Source organism: Trichechus manatus, unplaced genomic scaffold (genome assembly GCF_000243295.1).
Source record: "Trichechus manatus latirostris isolate Lorelei unplaced genomic scaffold, TriManLat1.0 scaffold00004, whole genome shotgun sequence".
NCBI classification, from domain to species: Eukaryota; Metazoa; Chordata; class Mammalia; order Sirenia; family Trichechidae; genus Trichechus; species Trichechus manatus.
In genome coordinates, this window is record NW_004443940.1 from 33,092,086 (window position 1) to 33,110,367 (window position 18,282).

An 18,282-nucleotide genomic window follows, 5' to 3' on the forward strand; every position below is an offset into this window, starting at 1 on the left:
TCCCACGCTAAGGCTGTGTTAGCTGGTCTCCTTCAGTGTGCGTCTTCCATCTTACTCTCATTATTTGCCTTTAATATTTGTTTTTATTTTTTCATTTTTTTGACCAATGTTTTCTTGGTTTTCATTATAAAAAGTTAAGTTTGTCAATAATAATGCCCTTTTAAGTCTTTCCACTTTCTGATTTATTAATATGATTTTTCAATTTTCTCTAGCTCGAAGATGATATTATTGTCAAACAGAATTACTTTAATACTATAAAAAATTTTGCACTTCAGCTGTCTTCTGAGGAATGGATGATTTTAGAATTTTCCCAGCTTGGCTTCATTGGTAAGAAACAGTGTCCGATTTACCTACTTTTCAAAATAATTTCGACTTTCAAAATCTTAAACTAATTGTTATTTTACTCTAAAGTCTTTTCTCTGTGGAAATAACATATTGACTAATTGTTTTTAAGAAAATTTAACTTCCTTCTATGAAATGATGAAAGTCAATCAAAAACAGAGGTTGGAGACCTCTAAAGTTTTAGTACTGAGTACTCTAAGATTCCACAAGATGGCTCTCCCGGCTTCTCATGTATCCACAGTGCCGACCATGCTCCTGGGGAATGGGTTTGATTTCTTCTTCTCTGTTACCTCTAGTTCTTCTTTTATAGCCCAATGTCAGTGCAAGATTTGGGTCTTTTCAGGGTGCCACACTAAAGGTGTTCTATTATAAATTCCTGGCGTTTTCACGTAGTGCATGAAGTTCTCGTTCAGTGATTAAGTTTTTATTCATTTGTTTCTTTGGCTAGTTGAGGTGTTCATTTCAAAACTTTTTTTTTTTAAGTTTCTAAATTAGCCACCTGAAAAAAATATGTTTAAAGTCAAAGAATTAAAGAAAATTTACAGCTGTTTAAAAACACCCAAAGGACAACATTCCAGCTCCTATAAACCAGAACCAAACCAAGTGCCATCGAGTTGATTCCAACTCACAGTGACCCTGTAGAACAGAGTAGAACTGCCCCCGTAGGATTTTCAAGGCTGTAATCGTTACAGAAGCAGACTATCACATCTTCCACGGAGCAGCTGGTAGGCTCAAACTGCTAACCTTTCATTTCGCAGCCGAGTGCTTAACTGCTGCACCACCAGGGCTCCTCTCCACTTCCTATAGTACTTTAAAACTTTTAAACATTGGAGGCTAATCTTTGCTCTTGTTGATCCTTTAACACAAAACTTACTTTAAAAGTCAAAAAGCATCTTTACTTGTAAAGATTTCAGTGAAGACAAAATTAGCAGTCCTTGTTTTTTGCATTTATTGATTTAGTTAAAAAATCTTTATCTTAACCTCTCCTGTTCCTTTTTTATGGGAAGACATGAAGGAAAGATCTCTGACTTTGTTTTTGAATCTTTTGAGCCAGTGTTTGTGTGATAGCTTTTGTAATAGAAAAAGTCAAGAGTTCAGTACTTCTACTTATACCCAGATGGTAGCTCAAGAGAATGTTTAGCTACAGAAAGTTTGTTTGTTTATGATAATGTAAGTGGAAAACTTCATGATAATGTATAGTGGAAAGCACAAGCTTACTACAGATTTCCCTTCTTTAAGTGGTTTAGATGCTTCGTTTCCTTACTACAGCTATTGACTTGGAATGTCTTTTCAGGTAAAATGTTTCAAGCGCCAGACCTCACTCTGATCATAGAATTCATATTTATGTTTTATAAGGAGAAACCCATTGATTGGCTTCTGGACCATATTCTCTGGGTGAAAGTCTGCAACCCTGAAAAAGATGCCGTAAGTTCATTTTTTTGTGGGGGTGGAGGAGGCTTCTTGTCTGTATTTTTTAATACAAGTGACTTTTAGTGAAGCGATTTTGTGAATGAACAGTTCAATAGGCAGCTGAAAGAGAACAGTGTTTCTACTTAAAGTTTAAATTGCCTGCCTTCTTTCTTGCACTGATAAAAAGTTTCTATATTAGAGAGACTTTGAAAGAGCAGGGAAAAATTCTGTAATTCAGGGAAGCCTGTTGCAAGGACCATGAACTTTCTTTAAATTATTGGTGAATATCGCGCCTTTAAACCCCGTACCATCGAGTCCATTCTGACTCAAAGCGACCCTGTAGGACAGAGGAAAACTGCCCCATAGGGTTTCCAAGGAGTGGCTGGTAGATTCAAACTGCCAGCCTTTTGATTAGCAGCTGAGCTCTTAACCACTGCACCACGAAGGCCCCTATTGTGTCTTCAGGCTTCTGTTATTTCATTACTGTTAGGTAGAGACCTTTTATTCTCTTTGAGGTGTTATTTCAGTTTGTTTTCTTATGCTCTGTCAACTCTTTTTTCAAATACTTTGGGGACAATATCAGACTCCAGCACATCTGGAAATAAGGAATAAAATAGAAGTAATGTTTTATACAAAAACAGTGGCAAGTCAGAAAAGTGCCTTTCAGTATATTACTTGCAAGAAATGAGTGTTCTTACTAACATGCTTCCTTTTGGAACAATGGTGGGCAGATAAGTAAGTGAATTATGATTTTTACCTTGATTGTTCAAATAACATTACTTTCATAGAAATCTTATTGTAAAAAGTAATTGGGTATGTTTTCCTTGTCCAGTTTGAATTGTACTTCTAAAATAAATACAACTTCTGATTTATCTGGTGTAAGCATAAACAATGTGTGAATATACAAATTCTTAAAAATGAATAATAAGAACTAAATATTTATTATAAGCATGTGTCATTATAGGGTGAGTTATTCATTATAACAAGTAAATATTTAGGTTGACTTCATGATCTTATATTCTCTAGAATAGTTTGATTATCCTACCTGCCCCTTGTTTTTCAGGATACTGTCTTCTGGTGTCTGTAAGCTATCATTGCGTTCTTTTTGTTTTAAAAGAAGAGTAACCTTGTGTATATTTTCATGAAAAAAAAAAGAGAGAGGAACCACTTTTTTTGAGCAAATCTTGGAATGTAGTGAAATAGTAAAGTATCCATTTTCCAGCAACAATGGAACATGTAAATTGATTGGAACAACTCATTTTTAAGATCTAAGCCCTTACCGGTCTTGTCATTGTGACTTACAGGAAGGAATTGTTATTGTAGGACACAAGAAAGTTAACGGCATCTTCACCTCCTAGAAAACACTTGAATTTAATTGATACTATGCAGTTTTACCCCCTAGAACTCTTGAATTTAACTGATCCTGAACGGTTTTACCTAAATGTGGTTAGGTTCTAAAATCAGCTTGTAGGTGAAAAAAACTCTGGCAGTAAAATTAAAACCATGAAAACCCTTAAATCATTTAGAAATTTTAGTAGACAATCCTTTGGGCAGTTTTATCTATTCCTTCACTTTTCCTTAGTCCGTGGTTTTGTTTGGTTTTATTGTGGTAAAAAGTATGTATAACAAAACATTTACCAGTTCTACGATTTTTACACGTACAATTCAGGACATTAATTATGTTCATCACCTTGTGCAACCATCACCACTATCCTTTTCCAAATTATTTCACCACCGTTAACAGAACTCAGTGCCCTGAGCGGTGACTCCCTCTCCCCCTCTCTCTGGAAACCATTGCCATGGAGTTGATTACCTCTGGTCCACCCACAGTGACCCTGCAGGACAGAGCAGAACTGCCCCAGAGGGTTTCCAAGGCTGTGAATCTTTGTGGAAGCAGGCTGTCACATCTTTACCTCTGGTAATCACTGATAAGGAGCCCTGGTGGCGCAGTGGTTAAGAACTTGGCTGCTAACCAAAAGGTCAGCGATTGAATTCACCAGCCACTCCTTGGAAACCCTATGGGGCAGTTCTAGTCTGTCCTTCAGGGTCGCTGTGAGTCAGAATCAGCTTGACAGCAACGGGAACCACTAATAAACTTTGGTCTCTGTATATTCGCCTATTTCATATAAGTGGGATCATAAAACATTTATCCTTTTGTAACAGACTTGTTTTACTCGGCAGAATGTTGTTAAGGGTCATCCATATTGTGGCATGCATCAGGACTTGATTTCTCTTTATGGCTGAGTAATAGTCCGTTGTATGAATAGACCACATTTTGTTGATGGACATTTCAGTTGATTCCACATTTTAGCTATTGCGGATAGCGCTGCAATGAACATTGGTGTACAAGTTTCTGTTTACATTTCTGCCTTCACTTCTTCTGGGAATATACCTAGGGTTGGGATTACTGGATCATATGGTAGTTCTGTGTTTAACTTTTTGAGGAACGGCGCAACTGTTTTCCACAGTGACGTATCATTTTACATTCCCACCAGCAATGGATGTGGGTTGCAATTTCTCCACATCCTCACCAACCTTTCTTGTTTTCCATTTTTTTGATCATAGCCATTCTACAGGGGGTGAAGTGATATTTCATTATAGTTTTGATCTGCATCTCCTTGATGACTGATGACATTGAGCATCTTCTTATGTGCTTGGTGGCCATTTGTATATCCTCTGGTAAAATGTCTGTTCAAGCCCTCCGCCCATTTTTTGGTTGGGTTGTTATGTCTTTTTGTTGTTCATTTATAGGAGTTCTTTATATATTCTGGATATTAAGCCTTTATTTGATATATGGTTCCCCCAGATTTTGTCCCTTAGCCCATGTTTTTCTGTGGCCCTTGTTCTCCAGTTGCTTCCCCTAGGAATGCTGTCCAGGAGGCTGTCACCATTTACTTATGACCATGTGCACAGTATCTCTTTGACAGTGGTCTGGGGAAACCTTCACATGATTTATACATTCTTCCAAAGCTTTATCAACCTGCTTTGACTCTGCAGCCTGATTGCTTTCATTGCCTGTGGTATGACCTCTCTTGAGAGGTGGGCTGAGTCTCACATGCTGTTTAAGTCACTTTCTTCTTTCCTTGCCTCCCTCTCTCCTCCACTCCCCCTGCTTCTCCCCTTTACTGCCCTCCCTCTACCTCCGATTCCCCTTCTCTTTAAGTAGTTGAATGTGTGTAACTAAAATACACTATTTCAGCTCTATTCTAATATTATTAATAATGCTAATGAAGTAAAACCTTTTGAATAGAATTAGGCATTATGATAGCCAGTAAATTTTTGGAGGTGTTTCAAAGTGGAAATGTTCTATAAATGTGTCTTTTTCAATTTCTCCTTAGCCCAAAACTTATGAAAGTCTTTGCCTACTGTCCTGAAAATAGTTTGTCAAAGCATGACAAGATCATCACAGCCATCTTGAAACACTGAATTAATGCAGCACTGAGAGCCTGCTAGCATCATGGGTTTCTTAGATTTCAGCCATCATCACTCTCTATGATCAAGCATGAGGATACCTTGTAACCTGAAGTCTGGACCATGATGCATCTTGCATTGAAACATAAAATACAAAAAAACCAAACCCATTGTTGTCAAGTCGATTCCAACCCTTAGCAACCCTCTAGGAGAGAGTAGAGCTGCCCCGTAGGGTCTCTAAGGCTGTAACTGTTTATGGAAGCAAACTGCCACATCGTTCTCCCGTGGAGTGGCTGGTGGGTTCAAACAGCAGCCAGGTACTTTAACCACTGTGCTGCTGGGGCGGTAGAGTCCAATTCATACATTTTAATATTAGACATCAAATCTATATTAACATATCTTAAAGGATGGTTGAAATTAAATCCTTCACTCTTTATTTAGGTGTACTTGCTTTTAATCATCCGATCATGTCTGTGTGTCAAGTAGGCAGCAAATCTGTTAATGCCTCAAAGAGAACCATAGGAAATGTGCACTTGTTAATTATGAAATGAAGTTGCATTTTCTTTTTGATATTCTTGTAAAGGACTTAACCATTTTTCCAGTGAGGACAAGATTTCACTTTATTAGGTAACACTAACATGACTTTTTTTTTTTTTTTTTTTTTTTTAATATTTAGAAACATTGTGAGAGACAGAAAGCCAATCTGCGAATTCGCTTCAGACCTTCACTTTTCCAGCATGTCGGTCTGCATTCGTCTCTGACAGGGAAAATTCAGAAACTCACGGTTGGTGATTTAATGGTGTTTTCCTACAGATATACAATTTGGCATTAGTGTATAATTATTGCTCTTCCTCTTAAGTGTAAGTAAGCTATAAGTTGTTTAATACATGCATGTCTTTTCTCCTAGGATAAAGATTACATGAAACCATTACTTCTTAAAATCCATGTAAACCCACCTGCAGAGGTGTCTACTTCCTTGAAGGTCTACCAAGGACATACACTGGAGAAAACTTACATGGGGGAGGATTTCTTCTGGGCTATAACTCCCACAGCTGGAGACTACATCTTGTTTAAGTTTGATAAGCCAGTCAATGTAGAAAGGTTGGTGATTATTGAAATATATCTGGTCTTGTAATTCAAACCTCTTGTGCATAATGTGATTTATGACACAATTTTGGGGGCATAACAGATGTGAGGAGACAGTGGCTCCCAAAATGCTGGGTTGTAAGTCATTTAATGTACCTTAGCAGTAGAACCGACGAGTTGTTTTCAGATGTCATGACAGTATCCTTCACCATATTGGGTAGATTTTATTGGTATTTCTGGACTAAGATTTGGTAAGATTTCTGACACTTTTCATGTAGAACTCTCCCTCAAAATCTCAGGTTTGTTTTCATGTGTTTATGCTGGAATATCCCTTCAGTTAATGACTGAGAGCTCATTGATCAGTGCAGCAATTTGGTTGAAATGATGATTGACAGACTGCAACTATTCCTAGTCAATAGTTTTGCCAACACGGGATTATTTTTAGTACACCATGGAGGAGAATACACCCCTTGTATCTTTTTCAGCATTTATACTCATTTTTCCAAGAGGACTTTTTTCTCCCAGTTTTTTATTTAAACAGTCATGATTCCTTCAACTCTTCCTTAGTCCTGGGTGTGTCCGACAGCCTATCTGTGGCATACTTAAATGTAATTCCCAGAAGAGAAGGCCGGTAGTGTATTATTTTATGTGTCTTCATATGAGGGCCAATTTGGTTTTTAGAATCTTCCAAAAATCGTTTGGAATAATTCCATTTAATATGGTCAAAAACAATTCTTAACTGTAATGTAATGTCACTGATTTTCTTTTGTTATTTTAAACTGATTCCAAAGAGGAACTGAAGTTGTAAAAATGTTTTAGGCAGTGGGAATATCACTGGTGAAACATACGTGGATGAGGATATAGTATTTATCTTGTTAGCATCTGTTGTTCATTTTTTATATTACATATTGATTCTCTGCACTTGGAGGCATTGTTTATCACACTTTCAGAGTCATCGTAGAATTGGAAACAACATGGGTGTCTGCCGGTAGGCATTTGGCTGAGTAAATGATGGTGGCTCCATGCAGTGAAATGCTATGAGCAGTCATTAAAAATAATGACATAGAGCTATACGTACTGACCTGAACAACTTCATGAAAACAAGCAGATTCTATAACAGAATGAGCCTACTTTTGTTGAAATAATAAAAATATTATTTTACATACATTACATAGATAGAAAAAACCTGGAAGGAATATATCAAACTGTTAATAGAGGTAGGATAACAGAATATTTCATTTTGACTTGATACATTTATTTTGCATGCTTTTTTTCCCAATGAGCAATTTACTTGTTTAAAAATTAAACTTTGATTTTGAGAAATTGTACATTCACATGCAGTTGTAAGAAATAATACTGAGCCATCCTGTGTACTCATTACCCAGCTTCCCTCAATGGTAACGCCTTGCCACCTGAAGTAAAATATCCCAACAAGGATCTGACGCTGATAGTCAAAAGAAAGACCATTGCCATCACCACTGGAAGCCCTCATGTTGCCCTTGTATAGGTACACCCACTTCTCCTGCCAGCCCTTGTTCCTTAATCCCTGACAACCATTAATATTTCTCTGTTTCTGTAACTTTTTCATTTCAGTGATGTTATATAAAGGGAATCATACAGTACATAACTTTTAGATTTGGCTCTTTTCACCCAGCATAGTTCTCTGGAGATTTGTCCAAGTTGTTTTGTGTCTCAACAGTTCATTCCTGTTTATTGCTGAGCAGTGTTCCATGGTGTAGATGTAGCATAGCTTGCTGAACCGCTCACCTGCTGAAAGCCTCTCAGTTGTTTCCATTTTGGGGATAATGCAGGTAGAGCTGTTATGAACAGTCATGTATGAGTTTTGAGGGTAATGCAGGTAGAGCTGTTATGAACAGTTGTGTATGCGTTTTGGGGATAATGCGGGTAGAGCTGTTAGGAACAGTCGTGTATGAGTTTTAGGGGTAAGGCAGGTAGAGCTGTTATGAGCAGTCATGTATGAGTTTTGGGGGTAAATGCGGGTAGAGCTGTTATGAACAGTCAAATACGAGTTTTGGGGGTAACGTGGGTAGAGCTGTTATGAACAGTTGTGTATGAGTTTTGGGGTAAGGCGGGTAGAGCTGTTATGAACTGTTGTGTATGAGTTTTGGGGGTAACGTGGGTAGAGCTGTTATGAACAGTCGTGTATGAGTTTTGGGGGTAATGTGGGTAGAGCTGTTATGAACAGTTGTGTATGAGTTCTGGGGGTAAGGCGGGTAGAGCTGTTATGAACAGTCGTGTATGAGTTTTGGGTGTAAGGTGGGTAGAGCTGTTATGAACAGTTGTGTGTGAGTTTTGGGGTAAGGCGGGTAGAGCTGTTATGAACTGTTGTGTATGAGTTTTGGGGTAAGGCGGGTAGAGCTGTTATGAACAGTTGTGTGTGAGTTTTGGGGTAAGGCGGGTAGAGCTGTTATGAACAGTCGTGTATGAGTTTTCATTTCTTTATACTTTTTTTTTTTTTAAAGAAACTGCCAAACTGTTTTCCAAAATGGTGGTACCATTTTCTATTCCCACCAAAAGTAATCAGTTCTTCCATATCATAGCCAACATTTGATCTTGTCACGATTTTTTATTTTAGCCATCCTGATAGGTAGTATTGATAGCTCATTATGGTTTTAATTTGCATTTCCCTAATGGCTAATGATGTTGAACATCTTTTCATGTGCTCATATCATTTTTCATAAGCTGTCTGTTCACGTGTTTTGCCCAATTTCTAATCATTTTTTCACTATTGAGTTTTAAGAGTTCTTTATATATTTTAGATACTAGTCCTTTGTCAGGTTTGTCATTACAGCTGTTTTTTCCCAGTCTACAGCCAGTCTTCTCATCCTTCTGTAGAGCAGAAGTTTTTAATTTTGATGGTGTCCAGTTTATCAGTTTTTCCTTTTATGAATCATGCTTTTGGTGTCAATCTAAGAACTCTGTGTCTAGCTGTAGGTGCTAAAGATTTTCTCCCGGCTAAGGGTTTATATATTTAAAGCAATATAAACAACAGCATAAAACTGTCATCATTTTTCCATCTGTGGAGTACCTTGTTAGGTCAGGCAGCAGACATGCCCCTTTCTGACAGAGGGATTACCACGTCACCTAGGGGCTGTATGCTTACATTCTCCAGTGTCCTACAACCGTCCAGAGAACATAACGTGCGGTTACTTCAAGCTCTAGTGTTGTCAGTTTTGTGTATCAAAGTCTTGTTTAGAAAAGCTAACTCTGAGGTAAGGTCATCTTTTTTCATCTTTGTATTGTCTGACTCATATTTTTATTTTTATGTTTGTATTTCTAGTTATTTGTTCCATAGTGGCAACCAAGAACATCCAGGGGATATTCTGCTAAATACAACGGTGGAAGTTTTGCCTTTTAAGGTATGACTGTTTTTTCCCCTTAACTTTCCTTAAGGACTACTGCCAGTAGACTTGGTTTGCGGTTATTCTTATTTATGTGTTGAAAGAAAGTTCTCTGCAATGACCTTTCAGGACCTCGGTGGTGAGTAATACTAATTTTTTTTTTTAAACGTGAAATACCAAAAGATTGGCCCATTTGCTTCATTTGTAGAAAGAGCTTTCATTTTGTTTTCTGTTGGACAAGAGCTTGGAAGTTTATACTAGGAAAATAAATGAATCATTTTACTTTGTTGTTACCTGCTGTTTGTATTTTGAGTCTAAAATACCATTTGGTTTTAATGTCTGCTGATTAATATACAAAATTAATTTATTGGTCTCTAGGGAATGCTTAGATTTCTTTGAAGTTAACACACAGTTCTTTACTTCTGTACATTTTTTAAATAGAAAATAATGTTTTTCTGTTAATGTTTCTTTTTTCTACTGCCAACATATTTTATACAAATTCAGGTGATGGTTTAAAAAAACTTATTGATAAGTCTTTTAAGCTTTAAGGCTGAGATGACGTTTCTGTTTTTAGAGAGCTGTGTCACAAATTCCCCTTTTATATTTATGAAGATAAAATAATAACTGAGATTTGTTTAAGTAGAAGCAACTATTTGTTAAACTAATGCTTCTGTTTTATTTTAGAGTGAAGGATTGGAAATAAACAAAGAAACCAAAGACAAACAGTTAGAAGATGGTTATTTCAGGATAGGTAATACCTACTTTAAACTCATAAAATGTCCTTTACTTTTCTGGGCTTACTCCTGAGCTGTAATTTTTAATTCTTTTCAGATATTAAGCAACTTTAGGATTACAATTACAGTGTACTCCAAGTTTTATTTGTTCTTGCTTTTTAGCACTTCTATTGTCTTGACCCAGCCAGAGTTTTAGATCCAGTCACTCACTGGCTCCTCATCCTTTTTCCATCTGCCATCTCTCTGTTGGCATTGTCTGGTAATCTGCCCTCAGCTGCCTTCTGCTGTCTCTTAGTGGATGAGCTTAGCCATCCTCATGGTTTCAGATAACATCCCTATGCCAGAGTCCGTGACTCTAGCCCCTGTTTCCCTCCTGAGCTTCAGCTCTGTGTGACACAGCTACCTGCAGGTCACATAGCCATCTACTCTGAACATTTGTAACACAGACATTTCTTTAGGGTCCGGGTTTCCTGTCACAATTCATCTAGTTGCCTAGGCCTAAACCTTGGGAGTCACCCTAAACGCCCCCTCTCCCTCACGGTCCGTTAGTGTCATAGTGCCATAAGCAGCTCTGTCTCTCATGGTGCTCTGTGCCCTCTGCCTCGATCTCAGAGCCCAGAAAGGACGGCATCTTCCTGGGTCCTCCTGCTGGTTGTCCACATGGCCACTGCAGTTACCTTCCTGAAATGTGAATGGAACTCTGTTAACCTGGGGAAACCCTTTAATGACGTTCCAGTATCTGACTCCTTGACTCCCACCCTCCTTCCAGGCTGCACATCTTGCTCCTTTCCCCTTGTTCTCTATGTTTTCCAGTCCTAACACTGTTGTTCCTCCACTCAGGGTCCCATGCTCTTAGGGACAGCCATGTCTCTAGTCGTTTTGTTTTCCTGAAATTTTCCATCAGTGTGCTTTCCTATCCTTTATTAACCAGTCTAATTGTCCTCCTCTCTGCTCTTCATACCACACGCGTGTGCCTTTGCTGTGTAATCATCACGTTGCTCACGGCTCTGTTCTCTGTGCTCCCCGTGTAAGAGGAGAGGCGTGGTCTCTTATCTGACTCCTGCAGTTCACACGGGGCCTGTCATTTGACAAATATTTACTCAGTAAATGATCATACATTTTCTTTTACTTAAAATGAATTCATGCTTTTGTTAGTAGCAGGCAAAAGAGAATGTTGCTAAATTAATATTTTAGATATACAGCATATATACATTCTTACAGATCTGCCCGGAGCCGTTTTACATTTGATGAGTGCCTTTTAGTTGTTGCTGCGAGGCTTGTGCAATAAACCTACCTAATTTTGATGGCGTTGTGGTGCACAGATAAGTTTAGTTATTTTTATGTTTGAGTTGCACCTTTTCGGAAAGTACGTAAAACTAGTTGAGCACGCAAGATATTTATTACCCCTATTACCTATCAATTATTTAATTTCTAAGACTGTTGTGCTCCAGATTATGAGAGTAGCATAGGAAATAGAGAAGTCTATATTAAATAGCTCTGCAGTAATTTGAAGATAATGATCATCTAAAACATCAACTCATAATTGTTTAAGAATCAGAGGAGACCTTATGGATCCTCAAGGTCAGTACCTCGTGTAACAAAAATGCCTATCAGAAATCAACAGCTACCATATTTTTATGCAAATAATGCGTGCATTCTGTTTTTTTTGGCCAATCACACTCCCCCCCACCACAAGGTATTTTCATAAGCATGCTATGCCAATTGTTGTACATGTTGTTGTAAAAAAAAAATTAGCATAGCACACTTACAAAAATACCTTGCAAGGGAAGGACATGGTTGGCAAGCCAGTGTAGAACGTGCATGTTATTTGCATAAAAGTACGATAATTTTTTTCAACTGAATATAGAAAATTCTCCCATAAGAAGTATGCTTTTGTGGAACGATAGTGGAGCTCCACAGACCCTCTCCCCATCGAAACAATTATAACTGGTAAAAGTTATTAAAAAAACAAACTAAATCCTTTGAAAATTGTCCTAAGGACATACAGCAAATAGAGAAGCATTTATTCATGAAAATGTACTAAATCTCGGTAAGAATATTAATAGTCTGTGGCATTTGAGCCATGACCTGCTTCATTACTCACCCTGCCCAAGCTCAGTGGGACAGAACCTCTACTCTGGGCAGGTACAGCCAAGCGCACAGGACTCCCTCTCCTTTCAGCTCTCAGTCTAGGATTATGGTATCTCCCTGGAAGGGGCACACCGCCAGCATTTATCGTCACCCCCAGCTCCACGTTGCAGAAACTCTGTTCCTGGCAAGGATAATGAGAGGTCCAAGCCTCCCTATCTCAACCCAGACTCCACTTGTAGGGCGAAAGCTCTACCCCAGGGCACTTGCTCGCCTTAGCATTCTGAGGGGCAAGCTAAGAAAACCAAGGGCTACTGCCACAACCCAGTACTGTGCTCGCAAATCAGGGGTGTTACTCAGAGAAGCGGGCTGCCAACCCCACCTAAAGATCCTGAGCAGTGTTGCAGAGATTTTGCAAAGCAGAGACAGGCCATAAGAGCAGAGAGCTTTATTGCTCTCCCCAAGGAGATTGACTTTATTTGAAGCAGAGCTTGGGAAGTTCAAGCCCGAGGGCTCTGGGGAAAACAATGGAAGTTTTGGTGGTAAGCAATTAAGAGGAGGCTAGTAGCTCCATGATATCAACAAGCTAAACTGTAGCCCAGCTAGAATTTTAGCAGAGATAACCAGGAAAAGAAGGGCCCTTTTGGGGTTGGAACAAGCCTCAAAGACTGGCATTAAAGACTATCCCATATTTAATGGGGTTAGACTGTTGAGCAGTTTATGTCTCAGGGCATTGTCAAAAACAATAGACCCATCAACCAGCAGTTAGGGAAAGTTGACAGCTGAATGTGACACCTGTGGAGAGGCAGACCAGCTAAAAAGTTACCAAGTAAGGAAAAGAGACAGTTTAGAAAGCCTTGATAAAACCATCATCATCCCAGTGGGTGGGAGAAAAACTGCACTGGAGTTAGTAAACCACCATCATCCCAGGGTGACTGTGTTCATGCCCAAAGCTGTTGCTCTCTGAGGAGTGACATCAGAGGCTGCACATTCACTGAAATGGACTTTATTGAAATAGTCCAGCCAAGTCAACAATAAGTCATGGAAGGAGGGGAGACTTAGTATCCAGAATTGCTACAATGTGTACCTAAAATGTTTTCAACAAAAAATCAAGACATGGAGAGAAACAGTAACATGTAACCCATACTAAGCAAATAAAGAGGACAACAGAAGCTGCCTTTGAGAGGGTGTAGTTGTTTGACTTAGCAGACAGCAACTTCAAAGCACCTGTTATAACTATATTCAAAGATCTAAGGAAGGTGTGATGACACTGTCTCACCAGATAGAGAGGATCAATGAAGAGACAGACAGTATGAAAACAAGGAACCAACCAGAAATTTTAGAGTTGAAAAATATGATAACTAAAATAAAAAATTTACTAGAGAGGCTCTCAACAGTAGATTTGAGCTGGCAGAAGAAATAATCAGCAAACTTGAATACATTGATGGAGACTATGCAAAAGTATCTAAAGAACAAAGAGACAAAGGAAGAAAGATAATGAACAGAGCCTCAGAGAAAGGTGGAACACATTAAGTGCACTAACCTATGCTTAATGGCAGTACCAGTAAGAGAGAAGAGAGAGGAAGGAGCAAAAAAAATATTCAAAGAAGTAATGGCTGAAAACTTCCCAAATTTGATGAAAAACGTTAATCTATACATCCCAGAAGCTGAACAAACCCCCAGTAAGATAAATAGAGATCTGTCCCCAGACACATCATAGTTAAAATCTTGAAAGACAAAGAGAAACTCTGGAGATCAACAAGAAAAAAACTTGTTATGTACAAGGGAACCCCAATAAGAGTAACATCTGACGTCTTGTCAGAAACAATGGAGGCAGGAAGGAAGGGGGATGACATTCAGTCATTAAAAAAAAAAAAAACTTTTTCAATCGAGCATTTTATATTCAGCAAAACTATCTTTCAGAAATGAAGTTGAAATGAAGACATTTCCAGATAAACAAAAACTGAGAGAATTCATTTCTAGAAGACCCCTTTCAAGTTATACTAGAGGAAGTTTTTCAGGCTAAAAGCAAGTAATACCATACAGTAATTCAAATCCACATGAATAAATGAAGAGTGCTTTTCTTAGTCATCTAGTACTGCTATAACAGAAATACCACAAGTGAGTGGATGGCTTTAACAAAGATAAATTTATTTTCTCACAGTCTTGTATGCTAGAAGTCCAAATTTAAGGTGTTAGCTCTGGGGAAGGCTTTCTCTGGCAGCTCTGGAGCAAGGTCCTTGTCAACAGTCTTCCCCTGGACTAGGAGCTTCTCTGCTCAGGAACCCTGGGTCCAAAGGATGCGCTCTGCTCCTGGCACTGGTTTCTTCGTGGTATGAAGTCCCCAACTGTCTGCTTGCTTCCCTTTCCTTTTATTTCTTGTAAGATAAAAAGGTGGTGCAGGCCACAATCCAGGGAAACTCCCTTTACGTTGAATCAGGGATGTGACCTGAGCAAGGGTGTTACATCCTACCCTAATCCTCTTTAGCCACAGGCAGAGATTATGATTTATAACACACAGGAAAATCACGAAATGGAGGACAACCACACAGTACTGGAATCATGGCCTAACCAAGTTGACACGTATTTTTTGGGGAGCACAATTTAATCCATTACAGTGCTGGTGAAACCAATTATGTAGGCAGTTATAGAAGACCGTGTAATTTGCATATTCTTTTCATCTCTTAACCTATTTAAAGTCAGTTGTATAAAACTATATGTATGTAACTGTATTATTGGGTCTATAACTTATAGAAATGTAGCATAGTTGATGCAACAGCGTGAAGGAAGTGTGTGGGAGAAAACTGTATTTGAATTAGTGAACACCAGGTGGTGATTTAATTCTAGAGAAACAAATGAGAACCAAAAATGATAAATAAGAAGGTTGTGTAGCAAATTCTATAAATATATACTTGCTCTCCTTTCTTGTCTCATCTTCTTTAAAAGATAAAGTTATATAAAATATTAATTATCAATGTATTGTTGAGTTTGTAACATATATACACATATTGTGTATCCACAGAAAAACTATTGGAGCTAATAAGCTAGGCAGCAGGGTCACAGAATGCAAGCTCAATATACATAAATTAGGTGGTGCAAACGGTTAACATGCTCAGCTGCTAACTAAAAGGTTAGAGATTCGAGTCTACCCAGTGGGACTTCGGGAAAAAAGGCCTGGCAATCTATTTTTTAAAAAAATCAGCCATTGAAAACCCTATGGAGCACAGTTCTACTCTGACACACATGAGATTGCCATGAGTCAGAGTTCAAAAGAATGAAAGAATATTAGTAATAAAAGCACCTTATCACGATCTGAAAATATGGTGTTGGTTTACGTGTTTGTGGTTTATCTGTTTCTCCCTCCTATGAGCCCTGGTGGTGCAGTGGTTAAATGCTTGGCTGCTAACTGAAAGGTTGGCGGTTCAAACCCACCAGCCTCTCCATGGAGAAGAGATCTGGCAATCTGCTCCCGTAAAGGTTTACAGCCTTGGAAACCTTGTAGGGGAGTTCTGCTGTTTCCTGTAGGGTCACTATGAGTAGGAATCGACTTGACACCAGTGGGTTTGGTTTGGTTTTGGTCTGTCTGCCTTTACGCTGCGACGGCAGAGCTGAGTGAATAGTTGCAGTAGAGACCAGTGTGGCGCTCTCATTGCTCCCCGCTGCTGCTTGGTGCACTGCACATCACAGTGATGCACTTAGAATTTGACAGTCCCAAGTGCCATACTTGTCACCACACTGCACCGTTATCACTGCTTACTCATCATGCCAAAACACGAAAGGAATAGTGAACTTTAAATGTTGTACTTTTACACTGTGGAATGTAGAGTATTTTACAGAATTAGATGACAAAGCATTGTGTTTATTCTGCAGTGACGTAGTGTGCTAAGAATATATTACCAGCCTAAGCACTCACAGCAGTATTCCCAGCTCACAGGAAAGCAGTGGTCTGAAACAGAAAAATTCAATGGACTATCACATCACAGCAGAATTTCTTCACAAAAATAAAAAAGTTAGAATGAGGCTATAACCAAAATAAGCTTCCAAGTGGCTCATTTTAGCCAAGCAAGAAAAACCATTTACAATGGTGAGTTAATTAAATCATATTTAATTGCAGCAGCCATAAAAATGTGTACTGGAGCAAATAAGCTTATTAAAGACTATTAGGCCATCAGCAACAACCAAGGACGTTGGGAGCAACATCAACAGTCACTTAAAAAGCAACACAAGAATGTAAACAGATCAGTGTGCACCAAAGTTCGTTGCAGCACTGTTCACAGTAACCGGCAGATGAATGGCTAAACAAAATGTGGTTCATACGTACAGCGGATGACTCTGCCCTGAAATGAAGTCCCAACACATGGTATAACGTGGATGAAGCTTGAAAACGTTATACTGAGTGTCACAAAAGGACAATTCCACTTATACGAAATATCTAGAATAGGCAAATGAATATTTAGACCAAAGTTTATTAGTGGTTACCAGGGGCTGGAGAGAGAAGGAAAGGGGGAGTCTTTGTTTAGGGGGCATGGACCTACTTTTAGGAGTTAATGGAAAAATTTGGAAACAGAGTGTGGTGGTGGTTGCACCATGTGAACGTAATTAATGCTGCTGATTGTACCTGTAACAGTGCTAAAATGGCAGGTGTTACTGATACCGCTCACTTGTTACATATTCAAAGCATCAATACAGAGTTTGCAGTGACTGAAGATTTCGCTTCTATGAATACTATGTGTGGAACAAACTACAGACCAGAATATTTTCAAACAAGTCAAGAAACAAATTCAGTACTATCTGAAGTAGAATCTACTAAGATGTGTTAAATCTGATGGTGGTAAAAACTTGTGGAGCAGAGAATGGCTTGGTTGGAAAAATTTACAAAGCTTGTGAAAAATGTAAAGTGTTCAAAGCCTGTGGTTAGTCACTGTGTTACACATCAGGAGGCACTTTGCAGAAAGTATTTAAATCTGTCATGTGTTACTGAACCCATAGTGTCGACTGTGGTCTTTTTTCACTCTCGTAAATGTTGAGAGCCATCATCGGTTCCATAAATTTTTTTCAGAACAGAAAGTGCATATCCTGACTTGCTCTGCCACACAGCAGTTCCATGGCTCAGCACTGTGAAAGACTTGTTGCAATATTTATAGCTCAGATTACAGACTTGATAACATTTGTTAATTGAACCTAAAATTACAAGGCAAAGCATTGCTTATCTGCAAAACTTACATTGTGGTGAAATCACTTGGATGACAGCATTGTTTGAACAACAAGGAATAATATCACATTGTTTTATACACTTACTGTGCTGTCAGAGTTAAAATAGAAAGCAAAACGCCTGTCCTCACACAGATTTGCAGTGGATACATTGTCCGAGCTCAAACTACAGTTCCCGCAGTGTTCAGACCTCAATGCAGGTGAAAAAGAAATTTCCATATTTCAAAATCCATTCAGCTGTGCCACTGAGGAGCTTCAACCTAACGTTCAACTGGAAAGGATTCATCCAGAAGGCAGATACCAAGAGAGAAATCTGATAGAATTCAATAAATACCTTCTAGGCGATGCGTGGGCGGAGTTAAAATCTTGTGCTCGTGGATGAGTGTCAGTATTTGGCGGTACCTAGCTGTGTGAAAAGACAAAAATATATAAAATCTCGTTACAGATCAGCATTACCAGATGAACATTTACAATCGATTTTGATGGTAGGAACACTTTGAACCCCAATTAAGTGAAATCTTATCCTAAAAAAAAAGGAATTACATTATTCTCCTTAGTACACCTCGATTACAAAGAAATGTACTCAATTATTTTAAAATCATTGATAGAGATTTGTTTTTTCTCTTGCATATATTTTC

The 18,282-nt window shown here is 38.6% G+C and overlaps 1 protein-coding gene across 3 annotated transcripts in view; it reads left to right on the forward strand.

Annotated features, from left to right (window-relative positions):
* Positions 1 to 18,282, forward strand: part of MGAT4A (alpha-1,3-mannosyl-glycoprotein 4-beta-N-acetylglucosaminyltransferase A) — a 76,091-nt gene that overhangs the window by 55,470 nt on the left and 2,339 nt on the right. For all 3 annotated transcript variants that reach the window (XM_023734120.1, XM_023734116.1, XM_004369325.2), the window contains 6 exons: positions 213 to 327; positions 1,637 to 1,767; positions 5,840 to 5,947; positions 6,071 to 6,264; positions 9,551 to 9,629; positions 10,296 to 10,362. In XM_023734120.1, coding sequence (XP_023589888.1) covers positions 213 to 327; positions 1,637 to 1,767; positions 5,840 to 5,947; positions 6,071 to 6,264; positions 9,551 to 9,629; positions 10,296 to 10,362 — 694 coding nt within the window. The remainder of the gene's footprint in view (positions 1 to 212; positions 328 to 1,636; positions 1,768 to 5,839; positions 5,948 to 6,070; positions 6,265 to 9,550; positions 9,630 to 10,295; positions 10,363 to 18,282) is intronic.